The 16,951-nt window shown below is 37.0% G+C and overlaps 2 protein-coding genes across 4 annotated transcripts; one reads left to right on the top strand and one right to left on the bottom strand.

Annotated features, from left to right (window-relative positions):
* Window positions 1–6,880: 6,880 nt before the first annotated feature.
* On the bottom strand, window positions 6,881–8,279 carry LOC133297605 (serine/threonine-protein phosphatase 7 long form homolog). Its single transcript, XM_061496772.1, has 4 exons — window positions 7,748–8,279; window positions 7,562–7,626; window positions 7,195–7,473; window positions 6,881–7,021 (listed from the first exon to the last, which is right to left on the bottom strand). The coding sequence occupies exons 1-4, from the start codon at window positions 8,277–8,279 to the stop codon at window positions 6,881–6,883; spliced, it is 1,017 nt and encodes a 338-aa protein (XP_061352756.1).
* Window positions 8,280–10,641: 2,362 nt separating this feature from the next.
* LOC133297610 (uncharacterized) lies at window positions 10,642–16,634 on the top strand. 3 transcript variants are annotated; one of them, XM_061496777.1, is made up of 11 exons: window positions 10,643–10,885; window positions 11,175–12,072; window positions 12,867–12,996; window positions 13,213–13,661; window positions 13,904–13,984; window positions 14,072–14,170; window positions 14,738–14,896; window positions 15,072–15,158; window positions 15,313–15,384; window positions 15,844–16,209; window positions 16,388–16,634. In XM_061496777.1, the coding sequence occupies exons 2-10, from the start codon at window positions 11,254–11,256 to the stop codon at window positions 16,159–16,161; spliced, it is 2,214 nt and encodes a 737-aa protein (XP_061352761.1). In that variant the 5' UTR covers window positions 10,643–10,885; window positions 11,175–11,253; the 3' UTR covers window positions 16,162–16,209; window positions 16,388–16,634. The 3 variants fall into 3 exon arrangements, with proteins under 3 accessions (XP_061352762.1, XP_061352761.1, XP_061352760.1); XM_061496778.1 differs by having other exon boundaries at window positions 10,642–10,885; window positions 11,241–12,072; window positions 15,844–16,634; XM_061496776.1 differs by having other exon boundaries at window positions 15,844–16,634.
* The last annotated feature ends 317 nt before the right edge of the window (window positions 16,635–16,951 follow it).

Raw genomic sequence — 16,951 nt, 5'->3', positions numbered from 1 at the left:
TATCTATACTCATATATAAACATCATCTAATTGATTTCTCTGTTTTTAAAACTGTTATGTTACTTGTACTATATGGAAATACAATATATCTCTTGTTCGAGGTATTAGCCAGTTATTTACTTGTTCTATTTTATGCTATCTGATTATCTTCTCCAGCTGAAACAGTGCAATCTTAATATCTTCCTTCATTAGGCTATATCTTATGTAAAGTGCTGGGTTCTGATTTTATTTTGTTAAATTTATTCAATTCTCATATGCAACTTTTTTCATTGATATACAACTTGCTCAATTACTTAATAATTTACTTTTCTCCTGGTACAAAATTGAAAACTGCATGAGTACTGCCCCTTTTTTTCATACGCAGACAACTTCTAGGGATGAATTCAAGTTCTAGATATCCATGCCATCCAATTTTTATGTAGGCTAATTTAGCATTCTTGTTATAGAATAGGTTGTATGCTTGTGAATATAATATTTGCAACCATGACATATCATAACTCTTGGATTCACATACGAGCTAAAGAGAATTCATAATGTAAAACAGTTTTGTGTTACCAGTAAGGCATTGTGTCACGTATTTAAAAACTTAAAATCTTTGCAATTGAAATAATTTAGTTACTGTTATGACAGAACACGTTCTTTTTTACTAACTCGAAAAGAAAACATTGGAAATCTTGTAGGTAATCAAATGGCGGAGGACTATACACTCATTTGTTGTTTTACTATACAATTTATTGATTGAAGGATACAGCTTACCTTTTTTTGTGGGCATCAAAAGTGTTTAACAAATAGTATTTTAAGGTTAAAGAGTTTTTTTTTTGTTTTTTTTTTCTTCTTCTAAATATTGTAGTCCATAGAGAAAAATAGCAGATTTTGTTTTATATTCGTTTAAAAGCATGCATACTCTTTCCGTTCTAGTTTCATTATCATAAGAATCAATCCTAATTTGAATGATGATGCTATCTATAATGAAGATGATATGTATGGCTAACTTAAATTTTCTTTAAAGTAGGGTAGGTCATGCTTTCTGAATATAAACAAAATTATATTATTTTGCTCTGTTTGTGGGTTTTAATTCGGAACAGTGACCATTTTGCCACTGTTGGCAAAAAAAAAAATATCAAAATGCCACGCCAACGGTAAATTTTGTTAAAATGTCACGTGACATATTTCGTTACACTGTGTAGCGAAATATGTGTGCAAATAATTCGCTACACGGTGTAGCGAAATATGCCACGTCAGAACCAAAAATGTCACATGTCAAACAGGGAAAATTTCGCTACACAGTGTAGCGAAATTCTCCCTGTCTGACACGTGATATTTTTGATCATGTGCATTCTACGTGGTATATTTCGCTACACTGTGTAGCGAATTATTTGCACATATATTTCGTTACACAGTGTAGCGAAATATATCACGTGACATTTTGATAAAATTTACTATTGACGTGACATTTTGGTTTTTTTTTGCCAACAGTGACACTTTGATCACTGTTCCTTTTAATTCCCCTGCATTAATGTGTGACCATTGACTAGTAGGCATCTTACAATTAGAGATATATTAAAGTCAATTTCACTTGTATTTTTCTTGGAATTACCTACTCTCTGGTTCTGGAGGGATTAGTCATTTAGTCAAAAACTCAAACCTCACTCTACCAACCCATTCAATGCCACGTGCGTGATGTATATCGTGAGCATCAGAAACAAAAATGGTAAATTTAGTAAGGCCTGCCTCACCAGTGTTGAACATACAATATTAAACTTACATGTGCATAAACCGTATATAAAAACAAGAAAGTATACGTAATTTAAAAATAAAATAAAATAAAATACAAGAGTATCAAAGCCTAGGAAATACATAAATCAATGGAGATAAGTGTAATTTTCTAAATCACAAAAGTGTAAGTGTAATTATCACTTAGGGAGAAATTAGAGCAATTATCCCTGGGGTTATTGTTAGAAGAACCTTTGCCAGTTTCTAATATCTTTTGTTAACAAACTTTTCAGAGCGAAAAGAGAGGCTGATATCCCATGGAGAAAGAGGTGAGCAAGTTCGCCGCATGTGAAACTGAACACGCACTTCACTTTGCACAATGTTTCGTTTGCGCCGAATTTCCGTTGCAACTTGATATCTGTATCACAATTTTTATATCACTAACACAAAAAACTGACAAATACCCAAAAGAAGATACTAGAAACTAGCAAAGGTTCTAACAGTTATATTGGTTATTAATCAAAATTAAAAAGTCTTCATAATTGCTTGACTTCGTATAATAAATAAGGGTTTTAATGTTTGTATAATGAATACAGATAATTTATTTATATTTATTTCTAAAACGATATCGTTTTAGTCTCAATGCATATAATTTATTTGCGTTTACTGCCGACAAAACGAATCTATAAATAAAATATAAAAAAAAATGATTAACTAAAAAAATTAAATAAACTCATTTAAATTTGCTCATTAAACTCAAATCTTAAACATCATTTTTATAATCAATTTTTTTTTTCATTTTTACTTTACGTTTTTTCATTTATTATGGATCACCTACCAAGACTTCTAAATCGTATAATTACATTATAGGTGAGAATATTAGAATAAACCAGCGGACATAAGATCCTTGCGGCCTAACTTATGTATGATCTGAATTTTCCTAACCCATTTAGCAATAAGCTGTGTTTCGTTTTTTTTTTTTTAAAAAAAATATTTTTAACCTTTAAAAATGTCTTTCAGACTTGGTAGACGGCAAAAAAATTAAAATAATGTATTTAAATTAAATAATTACGCATTTAATGTTGTTTTGTAAAAAATTACACATCTACTGCACAATGTGACGCCCAAATGGGGCGTCTCTCCCCTGGAGAAGACGCCCCATTGGGGCGTCACATGTGACGCCTAAAAGTGGCTTCACATATGTGCTCTATATATTTTCTCACCCCCTCCATTCAATTCTCACCTCTTCTCTCACTCTTCATATCTCTCTTCTCCACCAACATTCCTTTATCTTTAATTTAGTATTTGAATTTTATTTCTTATTCTATTTAAAAATGAGCTCAAATCCTGATTCTGTTTGTGTTGTGTTATATTACAATGGTAGGAAGGTAGAAGGTCGACGAGGTGTCATCTTCGAAGGTGAAAAAAGGCCGACACGTATCCAACGCAACACAACCATTGGCGAACTGCATCAGAGAATTCGGCAGAAGTTAAGTTTTCCAGACAACCAATGTATCACTGAGATCACGACAAGGGTGTGGCAAGGTGATAAATACATTAGTGTGAAAGTGCTTGATGATGAAGACTTGGAGATGACAATTGAAGAATTTTGCAACCAGTCAAGGACAGATTTTCTAGAGTTGTATGTCGACATCGCCGCAACCGAGAATGCTCCCTTACCTGTGAGGTCAGTTTATTTAAATTCTCCCCGTCTTCCAGCTTCTCCTGCCGCTCATGCGTCTCCTGTTGGTAACTTTTCTGAGGGAGATGAAAATGATCCGACTTGGGAAATGCACGACGAAGATGACGACGACGACGATGAAAATATGGCAATGGAAGAACGTCTTCTGGTGGAGGATGCTAGTGCTTCAGAAGGAGATGAATCCCGTGAGATGGGTGCGTCTCAAATCCCAATATTCCATCAACCAGTCTTCGCGCAAATGCCGCAGTTGAATGACGTTACGTCTGCCCCGTTCGGTATTCACCATGAAGGTAATTGATCCTATTTGTATATAGCTGAATAGATAACTGATTTAATACCTGAATTAGTAAGTTTGTATTAAAAAATTATAATCCGCAATTGCAGGTGACACAGATGTTATTCCTTTTTGGGAAAGAATTTCGCATTATTCCTACATTGATTGGAGTTATCAGAGCGAACAAGAATCATGTACTGATGGTTCGGTCTCTGGATCGGCTTCAATACAAGGTCTGTGGCAACTGGGTGACATGTTATTTGTCAATCAAGAATTTGTAACAAAAAAAGATGTCCAAATGACACTTAAGCATAACCTCATTAGGGAGCATCAAGAAGCCATTGTAATTGAGAGCACGCCTGCAAAGTTGTCCATGAAATGTTGTGCGTATGATCAAGGTTGTCCGTGGCGCGTAAGGGCGATCAAACCGGTGTCTCGTGAAAATTGAAAGATTACGAGATGGGGTGGAAAACACGAATGTGTGAATGAGCACATTTCCCAGGGTCATAGACAGCTCGATGCGGACGTTATTGCAGATCTCGTCATAGGTACGTATTTATTTACCGTATTGACATGTCAATGTTTACGTACTGTCGTGCAATTAAATTCGTTCGATGTTATCGAGGCACTGATATCCTCTTCAATGCAGGGATGATAAAGTCAGAACCATCTGTGTCAATCTCTTTGGTGTAAGAAAGGATAACTGCTAAATATGGCTTTCAAGTTTCCTACAGAAAGGCGTGGTATGCAAAGCAGAAAGCGATGGCAATTATGTTCGGTGATTGGGAGGAATCGTATGTTTTTTTGCCAAGGTGGTGCGAATACATGCTTCGCTTTTCTCCAGGTTCATTTTATCATATACAAACAAATGATCTTTATGCGGAGCATAGCTTAGTTTCTGGAAAAAAAGGTTTTTCATCGCATTTTTTGGACGTTTAGACAGTGTTGTGAGGCGTTCAAATTTGTCAAACCCGTCATACAAATTGATGGAACACATTTATATGGGAAGTACAAAGGGAAATTGTTGGTGGCCACAGCCCAAGATGGTAATAATGAATGTTTACCGATTGCTTTTGCCATCGTAGAAGGCGAAACTTTGGAAGCATGAGATTATTTTCTCGTTAATATTCGTGCTCATGTTACTACCATGTCAAACATATGTTTGATATCCGATCGGCATCGAAGCATAATATCTGCTGTGGAAAATAACCCTAATTGGCAGCCGCCAAATGCATATCACGTCTTCTGTATTCGTCATATTGCAAGCAATTTCAATCAAAAGTTTCGGAATAAAGATTTGAAGCGGATGTTAAAAAATTTAGGTATACTCATTGACACGATGCGTAATTATTTCTTTCCATAATGACTGTGAATTTATGTTTAATTCGTTCATGTCCAATTTGTGCAGGTTATACTCTAGCAATGGTTGATTTTGAAAGGAATCTTGCGAGTTTCCGTGAAAGTAGTCCTCAAATTGCTGAGTGGATTGATGCGATTCCTAAGGAAAAGTGGCAGCGCGCCTACGATATTGAAGGACGAAGGTACAATCATATGACAACAAATTTGGTTGAATCTGTCAATAGGGTTTTGAAGGGGCCCAGAAATATGCCTATAACAGCATTGGTTAAGCATACATATAGTAGATTGGTTGCATATTTTGTTGAGAGAGGAACAAATGCTGTTGCACAACTTCAATCAGCTCATCGTCACTCCAAAGTTGTTGTTGAATTGGTCAAGAAGAACCAGGTAGATGCAACAGGCCACCACGTTCGTGCATACAATGTTGAACATACTGTCTTCGAGGTTGACGCAGGTTGGGAGCGTTCATATTCTGTCAACCTCCCACAGAGATTCTGTCAGTGTGGAAAGTTCAAGGCATTTAAGTATCTATGTAGTCACGTCGTTGCTGCTGCGTTAAGTGTTAGGCAGAGTGCGTTCACTTACGTTGACGACGTCTTTTTGATAACTAACTTGGTCGAGGCTTATTCTTTTCTGTGGGAGCCAATCGGAAATGAGGAAACAATACTTGAAATTAGTGGCCCAAAGATTATTCCTGATTCTACTATGTTGCGTGCAAAAGGTCGTCCAAAGTCAACTCGCATCCGCAACGAGATGGATGAAGTTGAGACAAGCCAGAGCCGTATCAGGTGTGGACTTTGCAAGGAACACGACCATAATCGTCGGCGATGTCCAAGTCGTGGGAGAAACGACTGAGATACATATTATGTCATTATTTTGCTGTTGGTTATGTTATTGTATGAATTGTAATGTCCGTTATGGCGGACTTTTTACGTTCTGTTGATGTATGTTTTTATTCTTGTATTATTAAGTAACTGATGCTATTAGTTACCGTAACATAAATGCGCGAAGAACGACAAACAAAACATAAATAATAAAGCATAGTGAATAGTCCAAATAATATAATAATGTAGCATCCACAAAATAACAACATGCTACAATCATAACTAATACAAAATAATAAAATAATAACAATATGAAACAGTTCACAACATAGTGAATACTCCAAATGGCAATGAAACTACGACCACGGCGGCCATGGCCTATGTCGTGCATCCCTATCTGGCAGTATCCGTCTGTCCCAGACTGGGTCTCCCTGATGCACTTGTGCCTGTGGTGGTGGAGTGTGGAAGTCATCCACCGTCGCACAAATTAAATCATCTGATGGTCCTGCACTACTGCCTGGCACATCAAAAGGGGTGTGTCCCTGACTGTGAGAATATGTGGCTAGAGTCTCCCCACTGTCATGGCTCTCTGTAACCAGGCCTACAGAGCGATACCACTCAATCGTGTCCTCTGCAGACCAAAAGTGGTAATCGACATCAAGTCCCTGTGAATATGGCTGGAAATCAGGCTGCGAGGATGCCAGATCCGCTCCTGCCATAGCCATCAGACTCGCTTGGAAAACTGGCTCCTGTCCACTCATGTAAGGATGCTCAGGGACCTGCCGCATACTGCGATCCGTGATGATAAATCGGTTGTGACCCGTAAGTAGGACCAATGACTGGAGGTCTGAATCATCCCTGAGTCTCGACCACTGGTCTCGGTGCTATAATCGGGACAGGCTCAGCAGCAACTCTCTCACGTCTACGTCCTAATCCGCGTCCCTCCCGTCTATTACGAGGAACATCCACAATCAACTGAGGATCAGGCTGTGTCTGCACGGTGGGTGCCTAAGGTCCAGGCTCATCAACTCGTGAACTCTCGCGAAACATTCCAATAATCCGGCCAATCTCCTCGTGGATATACTCTAGGCCAAATCGAGGAAACTCCTCCACCGTTGTTGCATGATAAAGCATTTCAAGACCGTCAATCTGCATATTACGAAAACATGTTAGAAATGTGAAACAAATGTAAAATATGTACAAAACTCACTATGCGGCCTATCTTTGCTGCCCTCCGAGATATGTAACGCTTTCCCCTCTCTGAACCACTCCATGTACGCATGATTAGGTGACATCAAACCATATAATGGAGGTGGCAGTACAATATGCTGAATCCTGGTATTCCATCGATCAATGTGATCCTTCAGCTTACGTCTCCAGTTCTCTTCAACCTTCCCCCGTAGAGTATGATCATGTATTCCTCTCAACTTTCTAGATTTATCCGGGATGGGTTGATCAAGATCGAACTGTCGCATGCACCTATCCGGTTGACATGCCTCTACTGTGTGGAAGTAGATAATAGGTGTGACAGCAAGCCACAAGTACTGCTGCTCTAGAGTCACGTCAAGCCACTCATAATCGATATATAGCTGCCAAACCACCTAAAAAAAAAGCGAAACAATATATAGAGTTACAAAAAAAAATAAACCCATAGAGAAATAACAACATCGTAAGTATCCAACACCTAACCTCATCTCTACAGAGTGTGTCCAATGTTGCCCGATAATGGGTGACCTCATGAGGTTTAAACTTTTCTATAGTATTAAACCTGTCAATCAGAAACATTCATTATCAATCATAATAAAAAAGTATACAGTTAGTATATACATTATCAACCATACATTATCGAAATCAAATGAAGTAAATAAATCATACCGGCATCCATAATGTGTGCCCGACTCTGGATGAGGAGGAAGGGTGGAGCAATGGGTGGGAATCGTATCCACGCCCAAATTTGAAGGAGAATATGACAACCATCCATGTCAGTTCGACGGGCATCTGTCAATTCACACAAATTCCTGAACAAGTGTGTCAAAACCGCAGATCCCCAGCTGAATCGGCCAATGTCCTCAAATCCTCCACCTAGCAACGGGACAAGCCGGCAACCAAAATTGCTACCTCCAGACTTGTCCGCCAGCAACCAAGTCCCCAACATCCGGGCAATGTGGGCTTTTGTGAAGTAGATCTCGGCAGCGTGATTCCCCTCATGATCAGTCCATCGGGTATAATGCCGATCCAAGAATGAGATGCGGAGGTCGCCGGAATGATGGAACTCACCGGCCTCTGGAACATGTCCAAAAATAGCAGCACAAGCAGCGTGCCAATCCTCAGAGGTCGATCCGGTGACGACAATGCCGTCAGTCGGCAAGCCCAATATGCCTGCCACATCTTGTAAGGTGATCGTCATCTCACCTTGGGTCATGTGAAAGGTATGTGTCTCTGGTCTCCACCTCTCGACCAGAGCACTAATTAAAAATGTATCGATCTGTGATAAATTGCGCAGTTATCACGTGTTAACGAATTTTATTGAATAATTACATAAATACAAAACGACGTAAATAACATACCTGGATATGTTGCATCTTGGCAACATGTATGAATCCCGCCTGTCTTAGGTACTCTTCGACAACCTGTGGAATAGCACCGGTAGGTGGCCCCCCTTGTGGCTTCCCACGCCCGGTCTTAATTTTTCGTACATGTTCTGTATTCCACACTCGTTGTGAAATATGAGCTTTTTGCGTCCTCTTTCGAAGGACCTCCCACCTGTACGGCCCAGGTATGATCCACATGCTGGGATCAGTGGGCTCTACATCCGACTCAGATCCCGATGAAGATGATGACTCAGCCATTATCCTCAACTATATAATATAAAACAACATTTAAATTAATCACATGTAACAACCCATTTTATTTACAATTTAATTAAGCAATGTCATAATTAATTATCACAAAAATTAAGCATATGCGTCATTTATTTAACTAGAATCGAAATTTATGAAGTCCCGCCAAAACGTACAACAGTTATTTATTTCCAATTAAATAATAATAATACATCGGACAAAAATAATATAATACTAACTGAATACTTAACCCTAGGTCACTACCAATTTGTCCAATACGTACTAATCATCACACCTAACTAACTACAAAGTTACCGCATTAATAACATCATACATACGAAATTTACGAAGTCCCAAACACTATTTATAAATCACTAATTAATATGCTAAACCCTAATGCATGATTAAAAATTAATAATAATAACTACGTAATAATAAAATTACTATATCATTACAACATTCATAGCATGCCACAAAATTTCTAAGTGACTATCCTAATGTTCCAAGTCTCTAATATACAATCAATCCTAACATGTATTACTAACTAGCACTGTTATTTAAATGTATACATATGAGGTATTATGACCTTACCTACGTTGGCAGAGCTTTGCTACGAACCGCGGTTAGAGAGAGGTTAGATAGGTAAATGAGTAAGGAGTGAAAAAAGGAAAGTGGGGTATATATAGGTTGCACATGAAACGCCCCCTTTGGGCGTCACATGTTACGCCCCAATGGGGCGTCTTCTCCAGGGGAGAGACGCCTCACTGGGGCGTCACATGTGACGCCCAAAGGTGGCGTCTCATTGTGCAACAGATGTGTAATTTTTTACAAAACAGCATTAAATGCGTAATTATTTAATTTAAATGCATTATTTTAATTTTTTTGCCCTTGGTAGACAGATTTATATTTATATTTATGCACATAATAACTAATTTTAATATTGAAATAAAAAGAAGTATTTGACAGTATTTTGTAATTAGTTATTAATCATGTTAGACAGTCAATTAGAACCTTCTCAATGTTTTAATGGGCTTTTTCACCCTTTTGCCCCTTATTAATTAATTAATAACCATTTTGTCCCTGATTCGAAATTATCTACCAATCTGCCCCTCTTTAATCGACTACCTTGCATTTTTAATCGACTAAACGGTTGTTGGGAGATCTAATCGACTAAATCTCTCTACTTAATCGATTAAAATCATACTGACTTATTTTTTTGTTGTTGTAAAATATGAAGATTTAGTCGACTAAATAGGGAGATTTAGTCGACTAAATCTCCCAGCAGCCATTTTTTGTCTGTTTTGGCCATTTAGTCGATTAAAAATGCAAAGTAGTCGACTAAAGAGGGGCAGATTGATAAATAGTTTCGAATCAGGGGCAAAATGGTTATTAATTAATTAATAAGAAGTAAAAGGGTGAAAAAGCCTGTTTTAATGCTTGTATCCTTAAATCATATTATTATTATTATTGTTGTATTGAAATGTCTTAGAAAGTTAGAATCATGTACTTGTTAGACTATCTTAAAGTTTAAATATATTATTTATATGAAAGTCTAAATCCATTAGCCTATTCAAAAATAAGTTTATTTGTTTATTTAAAAGTATTATTATTAAATAAATTTTATACCAATTTTTTTTAGTACACTATACCAAATTATTTCAAAAGGTCTAAAGAAACCTTAAAAAAGTCTATATGAAATGAATAGACTAAACTCAGACCCTAGTTTTAGAAAAACAAATGAAGCCCGTTTAAGAAAAGGCCCACTCATTACTCAACCAATTTTTATCCCTAGTTATACGTGAATTAAGATCTGTTTGGCTTGTTACATGGTATTCTTTGTTTACAATAAAGTCACAAATTTGTGTTTGCACAAACAGGTGTGTTTGGTTTTAGTGGAACAGGAAATATGAAAGAGCCAAACAGTCCCTTATTTGCATTGGACATGTGAGTGGATGAAAAGAAGGCATGTCCAAGCATTACACATTGCACAGCTTAGTGAGTCTCTCTCTCTCTCTCTCTCTCTCTCTCTCTCTCTCTCTCTCTGTCTGTAGTTTTGTTCTGTTCTGATTCACTCTCTCTACAAGACGATCGTTTTCCTTAGGGTTTTTGATGCTATCTATTTCTCTCTCTAATTTGCTATATTCTCTCTCATCGTCGCACAGCGTTGCTCAAGGTATGTTCTTCGCCATGATCTTTACTCTATTTCTCCTATATGATCATTTGGGTATTTTTGGTCTCCCCCTTTTTTTTCAGTTTATTTTTTCATGCGGTGAATAAAATTCAATTGTTTTTACTGGGAATCTGCAATTTTAGGGTTTATTGATCGAATGGGTTATTGAATTTCAATTTTCTTCCCGTATAACCTTTTGTGTGTGTGTGTGTGTGTGTTGTTGTTGTTGTTATCTGCTTGATTACTGCACGGTAATTACAGGCTTAGTCTTTCCTTTTCCTCTACTAATCAGGTGTTAGTACTAATGGAGTTTGAAATGGCTTAACTTGGAACCCACTTTTTTGAGTAATTCATCAAGGTTTAAAAGCTTCATGGCTCGGAAGGGTAGTCAACAGAAGAATGGAGTGGACCGTCATGGATTGAATCACAAAAAAGGGGATTCCGAGGGTGTACTTCCGGGTATGAAAGGTCATGCTAAAGGAGGGCCGGAAAAGGTAAAGGTTTATCCGGGAGAGGAACTCGCAAATGGCAACCGGCCAAACGGTCTTTCGCAGAATGCATGTGAAACTACTTCTGCTGGTAATGACAATAACAATGAGCAAAAGTCTGAGAAGTTTTCTAGGAAAGAGAAGCAAGGGATGGTTGGAAAGCATGACTTGGAGGAATCATTGTCCTTTGGGAGTAATTCAGGGGATGGCAGTCTGAAATCCGAAGTTCCAATACAAGAAGAAAATGGGACTTTACCGGGAAGTAATCAAGGTCAACAGAGTATAAAGAGTAGATTGAGCTGTTTACTGGATGATTTGCACCTGCAAAATGTGATAGAAAAAGTAGAGCTTGCTGATAATATGATTATTTGGAGATTAAGGTTGTCAGTACTTTCCATCTTTGCAGCAGTTACTGAGTGGCTAACAAGGCAGAAGCCATTGTTAGAATCTCTTTGGACCATAATTTTTAAAGCTTGTTATAATCTCAGAACGAAAATTGAGCTGGCATATCCGGTTGTTCTGAAGTGGCTCATGCATTTTGGGAACATAATGCTCCTAATATCAGTGTTTTGGTTGGACTGTGCCCTTCGGGGTGTCGATTCGTTTGTACGGATGGGTACAACAGCCTTCTTCTCTGTTATATGGTGCAGCATATTCTCAGTCATTACTATGATAGGGATGCTCAAGTTTTTTGTTATCCTGGTATGCCCTGGTCGCAATTGTTCTTGCTTCTTATTACTTGAGAGCTAAATCTGATGAGCAAATCTTGATAATTGAAGTTTTTATAATTATTGTGTTAATTCAATTTTTTCTTGTTAGTTCTTTCTAAGATACACATATATTTATTCATATTCCCCCCTTATCTAATGTGTATGCAACATTTGTGTTCTAGTATATTTTGTTGATTAATCACCTGCATTTACATTTACTTACCTAGAAAAAAAAGCTCTATAAAAAATGTTCATTGAACAGTATGATTTAAAACCTATCCCTGTTGACCTACTTTTTATTGCTTTATAATTTCATTTCGGTGGTTTTTTATTTTACTATCACAAGATTGTACATATTGGATGCAATTTCCAACTTCCTGGCACACACTTGTTCTGTTTGATGAAATTTTAGGTTAAGATATGTCAGTGATAATCCAGTGAGAGGAAAAAAAGCTACATGGTAAATCTTTGTCCAATTAACAAACGTTCATGTGGGCTGGGAATGTGCATAACTAATTATAAAACCCTTTATACAAAATGTTTCAGTTTATACATACGTTGAATCACCTTGGGCTTCAGTTCTCCTAGAACTATTTGACTTTCGAGCCCCTTATATAACAGTGCTAAATTTAGCAAGCATGAAAGTCTTAGTTCTGGATACACTTCCTCACTTAATCCTCTGTTATTTTTTGGCTGCTTTGTGTATCTGTTCATTCTATTCTGTTCTTAAATTTGGTCTTGTAATTTTCCCCCTTCCTATGCTAACTAGTTTTTGTAATTGATCAGGGCCTGGCTGCCTTGATTGGATTTTTTGTTGGTCTCACACTTGCAATTCTGGTAATTGCAATCCTTGGAATTATTTCCTTGTGGTTTTATGGTAGCTTTTGGACAACGGCATTTTTCATGATCCTTGGAGGTGATTTGTTGCCTTTCTGTGCTGCTTTGAATTTCTGTCTGCTTTTTTGTGTATCATTTCTATGGGTAGTGGAATATAAGTGTTAATTGTGCATAGATATGTATACAAAGTATAGATATGTGTTTTCACCAAAAAAAAAGAAAAAAGTATAGATATGTGCTGTTTGATGTATTTTCTTGCCAAACTTACTAATCCTTTGGCTTTATTTGAAATCAGGATTGGCATTTATGTTAAGCCATGAACGTGTAGCATTACTTATCACCACTGTATATTCTGTCTATTGTGCTTGGCTGTACGTTGGGTGGCTTGGATTGCTATTGGCTTTTAATCTAGCTTTTATCTCAAGTGATGTTCTGATATACTTCCTCAAGAAAAACATAGATCAACAGAATAGGTCCAATCCTTTTGAGCCAAGAGCTGGAATGCATGGTCAACCAGGTTTCTTTAATGATGATCCGGTGCAGCCTTCTTCCTCTGAAAATGGGACGGGACCATCTGGAGATCGTAATGCTGGAGTCCCTTCAACTAGTGGAGATGATTCTGATGTAACTTCTGAGGATGAAGTTGTCCGTTTGTTGAACTGCTCTGATCACTATTCAGCATTGGGCTTGACGCGGTATCAAAATATAGATGTTTCAGTACTAAAGCGGGAATATAGGAAGAAGGTCATTGTCATTCTCTGATGTCAATACTTGCATAGCCATGCTTTATTTTTTACTTTTGGGAGTCTTTCTTAGATTTCATACTTTTGGGAGTTATGGTTTAGTCATTAGAGGTTGGATAATGAGTTCCTTGTAGGATGAAAGTTGAATTTTATTCTATAACTTTACAACACACCTTATTGCAGCTTGTTATTTTCCTTGATAATTCTCCTCATTTCTAATAACCTGTTTACATTGATTATCAGGCAATGTTGGTACATCCTGATAAAAATATGGGTAATGAAAAGGCTGTAGAAGCCTTTAAGAAACTTCAAAATGCATATGAGGTAAGTTTTATATGTTTTTGCTCACCCTGAGAATCAAAAGAGAAAATCCTTTCCTAAGATATACTGTATTGTTATAATGATTCCCAGATTCTAATGGATTCCTTGAAACGAAAAGCATATGATGATGAGCTAAGGAGAGAAGAGCTTTTGAGTGTATTTCACAGATTTCATAATGCTTCCCATAAGGTATGATTTATGCATTTTTTCCAGCTGTTTTAGTATTGTGGGAACTGCACATAAATATCCTATTTTATCGCTTTTGACACATTGTGGTGAGGAATAATGTTCATGAAGAGTACTGGGAATGAGAATAAAAACCGTGAAAAGATAGGAGACCCAGAAAGGATGAGTATCCATTGTTCATGAACTATATTAGATTAGTGAAGCATTTCTACTCTAGTCATGAATATAACATATATCTGTCCCATTTTTAGAAATTTGAGATCACAGGTGGTGGCACAGCTTAAGTTAGAGTCTAGAATCCAGAAAAAACAAAATTGTAATGAATCCTGTTTTAATGGTGATTTTGAATGGTATGTACATAATTGCTTTAGAGTTTTACATCTGATGTGTACCCATACACGTAATTTTTATCTGGATTCTGGAAGGGGCCGTCTGCTGTCTCTTTTTTCTTTAGACATTCCTGTGCTCTCTAAACTATTCAGACCATTTAGAGAACCTTTTAATCTATTTTCTGATTTAATGTATTATTATCTTGTCTAACTTTAGCGGTGGATGCAAATGATTTGCCAGAATGGTAGGCATGGATTCTTTCCTTCAGGATTTGCACGGTCAGATGCAGACGGTGAGGACCCATTTGGTGATTCAAGGCGAATAGCCTGCAAAAGGTGTGGTGGCTTTCATGTCTGGATACACACCAAGAAACAGAAGTCTCGGGCAAGATGGTGCCAGGTTTCTCTTTCATCCTTTTAATCCCAATGAAGCCTAGGTAGCGTGCTTAATTGACAGTTGGCTAAGCATATTACATCTTTACAAGATATTTGCCAGTATTCTGTCACAGTCAGCATGCTTTCCCTTGTACCTGGCATGGTGCTAATGCTTTACAGTGGGGTTTTTCCTTTTGAAGGATTGCCAAGATTTTCATCAAGCCAAGGATGGTGATGGATGGGTTGAACAATCTTCCCAACCATTTCTTTTTGGCTTACTGCAGAAGGTATGTATCAATGTACCATGTTGAAAAGTGTTCTTATTCTCAAACACCGTATAAGCTGTAGTTCAAGTTTACATTTTTGAGCCAATTCCTGGATGCATGAGATAAGAAGTCGGAATATGATTTTGCTTAATAATTTGGCTTGTTTTATCTTTAGGTTGACTCTCCTTCTGCATACGTGTGTGCTGATAGCAGGATATATAATGCCACGGAATGGTATATCTGTCAGGTAATTTAGTTCTTTATTGTCTTGACGGGAATCTGTGTGTGAATGTTTTGACATGCTTGTTGAAAGAATTTGGTTCAGCTCACATAAGATACCAACAGTGTCTGTTTGAAAAAAAAAAAAACTTTTATGATTTTGTAAATATTGCAGCATAGTGTCATTCTGATTGTGTATTAACTGAAATTTGTACCAAAGTTTTTATTTTAAGTGCCTTAGGGGATTTATGTGATTCGCTTGTCGCGCTTTGATTATTAGACCGCCAGCTTTGCAGTATGATGTGTTAATGGGTTGAGGTCTATTTTCTTCAGCAATGCCATGTGAATAGTTATATGTGCTAGAGATGTGTCATCTCTTTTTGGTGGGTTGCCTCATTGTTCACACTGCATAGCTTGCACTTTGAGAATTGAGACATGTTGAGATTAAAAATGCGTAAGGCATTGACAATGAACACTTCTATTGCAGGGTATGAGATGTCCCGCGAATACCCACAAGCCAAGTTTTCATGTAAACACCAGTTTAATGTCCAAGCATAATTCTGGCAAAGGACCTAGTTCAGGTCAAAGAGGTGGGCGACCAACACCTAATATGGATGAAAACATGAATGAGGTAGAATTCTTTGAGTGGTTACAGAATGCAGTACACACAGGCGCGTTTGACAATTTTAGTAGCAGCACTGCAACAGACAACCCATCTGCTAAATCTGGAAATGGAACAAAAAACCCTGGCAGTGGTAGTGGTAGTGGCAGCAAAAGAAAGAAAAAGGGAAAAAAGCAATGGTGATAACCAGATCATGTTTTACCATTATGGCCATATTGCCTTGGAAAGCATGTAAGTTTCAGAGTAGCTATCTGTTAATGAAGCCCCAAAATAGAGTTGGAGTCCATTGTAAAGCGTTTTTATTTCTTCAAAAGTGTATTTTTTGTTGTCCAATGATTTTTTTGGTATCCCTTTAGCAAAGTACAGGCTTGTGGCAATGATCCTTCTGCACATGATTTTCCTTGTCTAGGTGCAACTCATGCATGAATCATGATGTGGGACAAAGGAATGTTTTATCTAATGGTATACCAGAGGCAACAAAATGTACCGAGCTGCAATTTCCAGCAGAAATAGGCCATACTAGTACTTCAGGCGGCAAAGATGCCACCTAACATTAGCCATATTTTGGTTCAATTCATAATTTTGTGACTCTATAGTGGTTAATTGAAATAATTAGTTAATTCAAATTATAAACATATTGAAATAAAAGATGATTGTGGTTAGCTTGGTATTGAATTTAGCTATATATCTGCTAGAAATGGTCAACTTTGCTCACAAAATAACACAAATGAGAGGAAATGTTATTGTCTTTCTAGAACTAACTATATCGCTAGTATGTATACTTTTTGTGTCTTGTACTGTTATTATAAATTTAGTTAAAATTTAAAATATAATTGTTTAAAAAATTATTAATTATTATGTGATATACATAATTAGTTTAAAGGAACTTAAATTTCTAATCATTCAAAAATTGAAATAAGAGTAAACTAATTAATTGAATTATTTAAAAATATATACTTTAATTTAATATATG

This window comes from Gastrolobium bilobum, unplaced genomic scaffold (assembly GCF_033153095.1).
Source record: "Gastrolobium bilobum isolate Gb01-03AN ecotype WA unplaced genomic scaffold, APGP_CSIRO_Gbil_v1 utg8551, whole genome shotgun sequence".
Classification (NCBI taxonomy): domain Eukaryota; kingdom Viridiplantae; phylum Streptophyta; class Magnoliopsida; order Fabales; family Fabaceae; genus Gastrolobium; species Gastrolobium bilobum.
Note: the sequence above shows the minus strand (reverse complement) of the source record. Positions and strands in the feature narration are given on the sequence as shown.

Bases quoted from the DNA above. Each gene is read 5' to 3' on its own strand.
- LOC133297610 (XM_061496778.1), top strand. From the start codon at position 11,254: ATGGCTCGGAAGGGTAGTCAACAGAAGAATGGAGTGGACCGTCATGGA. The intron at 14,171-14,737 runs GTATGATTTATG...ATGATTTGCCAG, and splicing joins TTCATAATGCTTCCCATAAG to AATGGTAGGCATGGATTCTT. The intron at 15,159-15,312 runs GTATGTATCAAT...TTTTATCTTTAG, and splicing joins TTTTTGGCTTACTGCAGAAG to GTTGACTCTCCTTCTGCATA.
- LOC133297605 (XM_061496772.1), bottom strand. From the start codon at position 8,279: ATGACGATCACCTTACAAGATGTGGCAGGCATATTGGGCTTGCCGACT. The intron at 7,627-7,747 runs GTATGATTTATT...TTAATACTATAG, and splicing joins GGCACACATTATGGATGCCG to AAAAGTTTAAACCTCATGAG. The intron at 7,022-7,194 runs GTACTGCCACCT...CGTAATATGCAG, and splicing joins ATACCAGGATTCAGCATATT to ATTGACGGTCTTGAAATGCT.